This window comes from Eimeria tenella, genomic scaffold (assembly GCF_000499545.2).
Source record: "Eimeria tenella Houghton genomic scaffold, Eth_scaff332, whole genome shotgun sequence".
In the NCBI taxonomy this organism is placed as follows: Eukaryota; Apicomplexa; class Conoidasida; order Eucoccidiorida; family Eimeriidae; genus Eimeria; species Eimeria tenella.
Window position 1 is genome coordinate 1 of NW_013543135.1, and position 7266 is coordinate 7266.

General features: G+C 53.7%; 2 protein-coding genes across 2 annotated transcripts; both read left to right on the forward strand.

Annotated features, from left to right (window-relative positions):
- Positions 1 to 46: 46 nt before the first annotated feature.
- On the forward strand, positions 47 to 1584 carry ETH_00024190 (uncharacterized protein; the record flags this gene model as incomplete). Its single annotated transcript, XM_013376318.1, has 1 exon — positions 47 to 1584. A coding segment is annotated over one exon (1538 nt), but the record flags the coding sequence as incomplete, so codon positions are not given.
- Positions 1585 to 4718: 3134 nt separating this feature from the next.
- Positions 4719 to 7005, forward strand: ETH_00024195 (DNA-directed rna polymerase II subunit, putative; the record flags this gene model as incomplete). The annotated part of the gene is made up of 5 exons (XM_013376319.1): positions 4719 to 4750; positions 5056 to 5196; positions 5932 to 6143; positions 6482 to 6589; positions 6809 to 7005. The coding sequence occupies 5 exons, from the start codon at positions 4719 to 4721 to the stop codon at positions 7003 to 7005; spliced, it is 690 nt and encodes a 229-aa protein (XP_013231773.1).
- Positions 7006 to 7266: the final 261 nt, after the last annotated feature.

The window sequence follows — 7266 nt, forward strand, 5'->3', positions numbered from 1 at the left end:
TTTCTGCACAAGTGCCACGGTAAGAATGAGATGGTAAATTAGCCAGAGACAAAAGCCCAGCAGCAGCGCCAGCAGCACATCAACAGTGTAGTGATTGTAGCAGAGAGGAATGGCCACCCAGAGGGCGACGGAGAAGCTGTAGCAGCAGTAGCGCAGCAGCGGCAGCTGCAGCAGCAGCAGCAGCAGGGTGCGCAGCCTGCTGCGGGGCCCGCTGCGGCGGCGGCGCGGCCGCGGCGGGGCGCCTGCGGGGGCGCCAGCAGCAGCAGCAGCAGCAGCGGCGGCGGCGGCCGTGGCGTCTGGGGGCAGCTGCTGCGGGCAGAAGCAGCGGGCTGCTGCTGTTGCTGCTGCGCTGCTGCAGCCGTCCTTGCGGAGCCGGAGCCAGGTCCTTGCGAAGAGGAAGCACTGGTGGAGGAAGCAGCCGGCGAGGGGCGTTGCTGCTGCTGCTGCTGCTGCGCCGCAGCGGACGTCGCTGCAGCAGGCGCCGCAGCAGGCGCAGCAGCTGCAGCAGCGGCGCCGCCGCGCACCCCCCCCGCTGCTGCTGCTGCTGCTGCAGCGGCCGTAAAAAGCCCAAGACATGCAGCAGTGCAGCAAATTCAAAGAGTGGCCAGAAATGATCATTCCTGCACACTCCACATTCTGGCCAAGACTTTGCTTCAGAACTTCTCTGAAGAAGTCTGTGGGGCCCCGCGGGCGCCGCGGGCAGCAGCCAGGCCTAGCAGCAGGAACTGTTGTAACAAAAATGGCAGCAGCACGAATCCAGAAGCCAGCAGCAATGAGGCAGCAGCAGCGGCTGAGGACCTGCAGGTTGTGGGGAAAGGGCAGCAGCAGCAGGTGCCGCAGCAGCGTGCTGAACACGCAGCAAAACGTGCACAGGTCCACTGCAGCAGCAAGCCACGCAGGTGCAGCACGCCGCTGCAGCAGCTCGTCGTGCAGCCGGTCCCGCAGCGGCGGCTGCAGCAAAGGATCATAAAAAGAGTCTGCTGCTATGGAGACCATGCTGATGCACACAATCGTCAGCAGCAGGAACAGCAGCGTCAGCAGCAGCCGCAGCAGCTGCCGCCGCCACCCGCACCCGCTCGCCCAGATCCCCAGCCACTCCATCGCAGCAGCAGCAGCAGCAGCAGCAGCAGCAGCAGCAGCGGCAGCGGGGGCGCTGCGGGGAAGCTCTTCGCAACGGCTGCGCACTTCTGCTGCTGCGCTGCTGCTGCAGCACTCGCGCTTCACTCCCGCATGCAGCGCTCGGCCGTCGCCCACCCGCCCTCGCCGCTAAACGGAACAGCAGATCCTCCTCAACCTGCTGCTGCTGCTGCTGCTCCTGCTGCTGCTGCCCGGGCCCCCGCTGCTGCTCCTGCTGCTTCCGCTGCTGCTGCGCAGGCTGCTGCTGCGCAGGCTGCTGCTGCGCAAGCTGCAGATCACGATACCGCTACTGCGCGCGCCGCCCGGGGTGAGGCCCCCGCTGCTGCCGCCGCTGCTACTGCCGCTGCTGCTGCTGCTGCTGCTGCTGCAGTTGGCGCTGCTGCTGCGGCCCCCGCTGCTGCTCTACCTCTGGAGGCCCGTGATAAGTGGACTTGGGCGGAAAGCTGAATGGCCCCGAAGGCTGAAGACAGGGCAGGAAGCTGCTGCACAGACTGGGGTGTCTGCGCAGACACTCCGCGGCTTCATCCCAGCGCGACTTTGCGTAAAATTCAAATTAATAAAACTTGAAGTTTTAGCTGGAGGTCTGTGAGCAGCAGAGGCAGCAGCGCAGCGGCCAGCCGCTGCAGCTCGAAGCGCGCGCTGCAGAGGAGCAGCTTGCTGCTGCTGCTGCTGCAGCAAATGCAGCAGCGCGAAGCCTCGGAATGCAACTTCTTCTTTAAATTTAAAACGCAAGAGCAGACGACTTCGCCGCCGCCGCCCCTTCGCTCTCGCCTCCAGAAACGAACGGCAGCAAGCCACTGCTGCTGCTCGTTTTGTCTTCTTTTCCGGAACTGCTGCTACAAGTTTTTCCCTTTAAAGTTCCATCTTTTCCGAATTGTTTGCAGACAAAAAAAGCAGCAACAAATTGTCCAAAAGCCCGCAACCCGCCGAAGCAGCAGGCTCGTAGCCACATGCACGAGCACAGCAGTTCAGCAGCAGCAGCAAAGGGCTGCTGCTGCTGCTCCTGCGCGCTATTCCCCGCGAAATTCGTTGAATCCAAGGCCTTAAATGGTACTTTTTGCAAATTAAATTGATTTGAACGGCTTAATTCCAAAGATTAAAGAAGAAACTGGCAGACAAACCGGCGCGCCGCGAGCGGATCCGCATATGAGACGCCGCAGCCGCAACCGAACTTAAACTGCGAAATTTCTGCTGCAACTTCCCCACTAACTCCAAACTCCGCCATTTTAAAAGAATATTTGAAGTCTTTTTTGCTTCTTTGAAGTCCCCGCGGCCCTCCGGGCTCTCCAGAGCTCTCCCGGGAGCTGCTCCAAAGTTCAGCCTGCAGCTGCAGCAGCTGCAGCAGCAGCACCAGCAGCAGCAGCGCAGCTGCTCTGGGACCCACAGCCACGGTGGAAGCAGCAAACTGCTGCTGTTCCATCTGATTTAGTGGCAAAGAAAGGGACTGGAGGCCCCCATGGAGAGGATCTCTCCTCCCTAACCAAAATAGATAAAGTTGAATTTGGTCTTTTAGCTGCTGTTTCTGCTGCTGCACAAAGACACCCGAAAAAAACTTTAATGGCAACAGGAGGTAGCTGCTGCTGCTGCTCGAAGTGATTTGCTGCTGCTCTCTGAAGTCCAAACCCCAGCTGCAGAAAGCTGCAACTTTGCTGCCGAAGAGCTGCTGCGCTGTAGCTCAAGCAGCTGCTGCCAGCTCCGCAGCTGCTGCTGTGTGCGGCTGCTGCACCTGGCTGCAGCAAAAGCAGTTGAGCTGTGGGGCCTCTCAGAACGCCCCAGATCTTATTTGCTGCCGCCAGGCGAGAAGCAGCAGCAGCAGCAGCAGCAGCGCGGCAGCCACTCTGCATTCTTGCAGCGCAGCCACAACACTCTGCTGCGGGTCTCCAGGCAACAGAAACTGTAGCTGCAGCAGTTGCAAGAGCGCGGCGGCGGCTCCGCTGCTGCTGCTGCTGCTGCTGCTGCTGCTGTTGCGTTGGCCTGGGCTGCGGGGCCGGCGCTTAGACTTAGACCCTAAACCCTCGCAAATAGCTGCGGGCCAAGGGCTTTCTACGTTTGTTTTAGCATTAAACGTAAACCCTCAGAAAGCTCTAAACCCTAAACCCTAAACCCTAATGCCTGCACCCGACACAGGTGCTAAGCGAGCCAACGGGCCACTGAAACAACGGCAAGTAACTTTGCTTTTCAGCAGCAGCAGCAGCAGCAGCAGCAGCAACAGCAACAACAGCAGCGCATGCATTCGGGATGAGGCAGCACAAAAAGGCCGGCAGAAAAGGACGACAAGGAAGAAGCGCAGCTGATGCTTTTGCTTCTGCCTCCGCAGCCTTTGCTGCTGCTGTTGCTGCTGCTGCTGCTGCTGCAGAGTGTTCATCTCGAGCAGCAGTAGTGGGTGTCATTTTATGAAGTATAATTAATTTCAAATAAGTCAATAATTCCAGAAGCAGCTAATTAGAAAAGCCCCGTAGATTGTTTTTAGAATTGTTCAGATTATCAGAAAAAAAGCAAAATTTGTTTTTTAGTTTTATTTTCTTTATTTTTTCTCTTCTTTTCTTCTGTGGCTTTTCAGTGCTGCTGCTCAAGCTGCCCCGAAACTGCTGCATCAAGCCCGAACCCTAAACCCTAGTTACCAAACCCTAATTCTAGGGTTTAGGGTTTTGTATGAGCTTGCAAAACTGCGAAATTGCTGCACTCGTGGCCTTGGCTGCTACAACAGCTTGCTTACCTAGCGTGGCCCCTGCTTTTTAATGACTGTTTTGGGTTTAGGGCTTAGGGTTTAGGGTTTAGGGTTTAGGGTTTAGAGCCCCAGCAGCCGGTGCTCCTGCCCCTGCAAGAGTTCACATAAGGGATTTTCCGCTTTTAAGAAAAGCAAATAAATTCAAGATTTAGCAAACGAGGCAAAGAAGACCTAGTCTTATTTTTCCTATTTAGAAATAAATTCAATTTTTTTGAACTGCAAACAAATCATTTTCTTTTTAATTTCTCTTTTTGAATCTGAGACACTTTTGCTGCAGAGCAATTCTTGCTGCAGAAACTTAATCTGCTGCGCAGCAAGAAATGGCTTCGAGAGTGTCTATTAGTACAATACACAGACTATTGAAATGGCACCCTAGTAACAATATTGGGGGAAAGCACCATCAAATGTGCCTCAAAGTGTGATAATAACATTAGTAAATATGTTTTTAATAATAATTACTGACTAAAAGTCTAATTAGACTGCAGTAACGGTGTAATTCGAAGAAAAGAAGAACATGCCTGCAGCTTTGCGCCGACAGCGCATGCAGCCCCAACTTCCTGCTGCTTTCTTCTGCTGCTGCAGCTGTTTGACGTTGGCGAGTTGAAAAAGAGGAATTAAAAGAATTTAAATGAAATTTAATTGAATTTGGAAAATAAAACTAAAAAGTTCGCAAGAAGAGGAGAGCTAGCCGGGCCTGCGCGCCCCCGCCCGGCGCTCTTTCGGGCTGGTTTCCTTCTATCTGTTCAAGTCTGGAGTTCAAACAAAAAGGAAATGCGCAAATAAAAGAATTAATTATTAATTTTGAACTATTTTCTTTTTAAAAGAAGTCTCTCGCGTTTCGGGAGCCGCGAAAATGAGCGCCGGAATGATGTTCTGCCCTGAATGGTGAGCCGGGCGCGCGATCTGCCGCTTAAAATTCAAATTCAGCATTTAAAAACCCTTCTAATTGAATTTAAATGCCTAATTCAACATATGCATGCAAAGAAAGCCCCAAATTTGCTCAGCAAAAGAGAAAACAGCCCGCAAGCCCGCACAGCAGATTCATCTTTTCAAGTTTTGCACTGCCGCAGACCCCCCCCCTGCTCTCCTTCCCTCTTTAAACCTTTTCGTTGTTCCAGTTCATTCAATTCATTCGTTCTTTCTTGTTTGCTGCTGCTGCTTTTGCTGCTGCTGCTGTTGTGCTGCTGCAGCAACAACATGTTGCAGCCGAAGGAAGACCGCCAGCGGCAGCAGCTGAAGTTCCTGTGTCGCCGCTGCGACTTCTTCAGATACGCCGAAGGCACTTTTGAAGAAAATTGCGTCGAAAGAATTAACTTCAGCTACAAGTCCAAGTGAGTTGCTGCACTTTTGCTTTTGCAATTCAACAATGCGCTCATTTCAGTGCAAACAACGCAGTAAACACCTGCTGCTGCTGCTGCTGCTGTTGCTGCTGCTGCTGCGAGGCGTTTGCTTCGCATGAATTCCGCGCTTTTTGAATTTAATTTTGAACCAATTGATTGGAAGCAATTAATTTAAAGTTTGCCGATTTACAATTCAACATTTAAGCGGTGAATGGGGAAGAAAGGCGAAAGCCTCGCGAGTGCTGGGAATTTCAATTTGGTGCTTTTTTCCTTGAAAGCTGTCTAAATTTCGAATTCAAAAGGCAAACTATATTCAAAATGAGTGTATTTTTCATAATTGAATAAAATTTGAGACTTTTGAAGTCCCTAGTGGCCCCATTTTGGACATATCCGGAAAATTCAACTTTTTTCAGCGGCAAATGAGCAGGCGCAGCAGCAGCAGCTTGTGAACTTCCGAAAGCAGCTGATCTTTGCTGTTTTTTGAACTTTTTTGCGTCTTTTTGTTTCATTCGAATTATTTATTCAATTTTATATTTATTTGCTCTGTTTTCCGCGTTAACGGGGGCCCTTTATTTCTCGTTTCCGGATTTTGTGGCCCCGGTGTCCGTCGGCAGTTGGTGGTTTCTCGCGGCTGTAAGCTTGATTTTCTGCGTTTTTTCGCGGCTCCTTCTTCGCCGCTGCTGCTGCTGCCGCTGCTGCTGCTGCTGCTGCTGCTGCTGGGCGCAGAGAAGACCTGATGGTGTGTCCGGAGCTGCCGCAAGACCCGACGCTGGGCCGCGTGCTGGACTGGCGCTGCCCGCAGTGCTGCGCCCGCGGCGCTGTCTTCTTCCAACTCCCCGAACGCCTCGCCGAAGACGCCATGACTCTCGTCTACGTCTGCGCGAGTCCGGGCTGCGGGGCGGCGGTGAAGCAGGACGCGGCGGCGCGCGAGGACCGGGGTCCGGCGAGGGTTTAGGGTTTAGGGTTTAGGGTTTAGGGTTTGGGGGTTGGGGGTTGGGGGTCCGCGCGGCCGACGCGATATCCGGGGCTTCCCGGATGGGCGGAGGCTTCGGGCGTGCGCGTTCGGGCGCAGGGGTTGGGGGTTTCGGGTTTAGGGTTTAGGGTTTAGGGTTTAGGGTTTAGGCTTTGGGGTTTGGAGGCGGTTCGGGGCGTGTTGAGCGGGTTCTTTCGACGCAGTGGGCGCAGCAAGTGCATTTCCTTTGGTGTATTTCGATGAGTTTTGAAGTATTTTCAAGTATTTTGAATTTTTTCCAATTATTTTGAATTATTTTTGCAGAAGAAAGTCCAGAAAGTGCAGAACGGCTGCAGCCGGCGGCTGCGGCGAAGTCGCCGCCGCCGGAGGACGCGGGGGAGCCCCACGAGGCGGACGGCGTGAAGGGCATTGGTGGGTTTAAAACTGCGGAATTGATCATTTAAATGATTAAAAATTGAATTAATTGATCAAATTTTGAATTTATTTTCCATTTTTAATGCCACTTCCGCCTTTCTAACTCCAATTCCGCGCGCCAGCGAGCGAATCCCGCGCCGGTGACCCTCCGCGCCGCGCCGCGCCCCAAACCCTAAACCCTAAACCCTAAACCCTAAACCCTGCGTGCGCGCGCAGACGAGGGCGAGGTGGACTCGGAGGGCGACGGGGACCTCTTCGGAGAAGAAAGGGGTTTTGGGTTGCCCCAGGACCTCGAAGAAGATCTGCTGCAGCAAAACGCCTTTGATGCTGCAGCAGCAGAAAATGAACTTGAAAAAGAAATTGCTCTCCAAGACACAGACCCCGACCAAAGCTTCGCATTCGCCAGGGTCTAACTGCCCCTAGGGGCCCCACAGCTCGCGGGGCCCCCCCGCAGCTGCCTGGGGGGCCCTCGGTTATGCAACCAGCAAAATGTGCTATTGGGATCCGAGCACGCTATTTTCCGGATGCCAGCATGTTAAATTTGTGTTAAGAGCTTCATCTGTGGCCTAATAGTGTCAGTTTAGAGCCTGTTGTCCATTGGCTGTGGCGTGTTGTGGAACCGCTCAAAGCCGGGCATATAGATAAGCAAAAATTACGAAGACACTTGTCTGCAG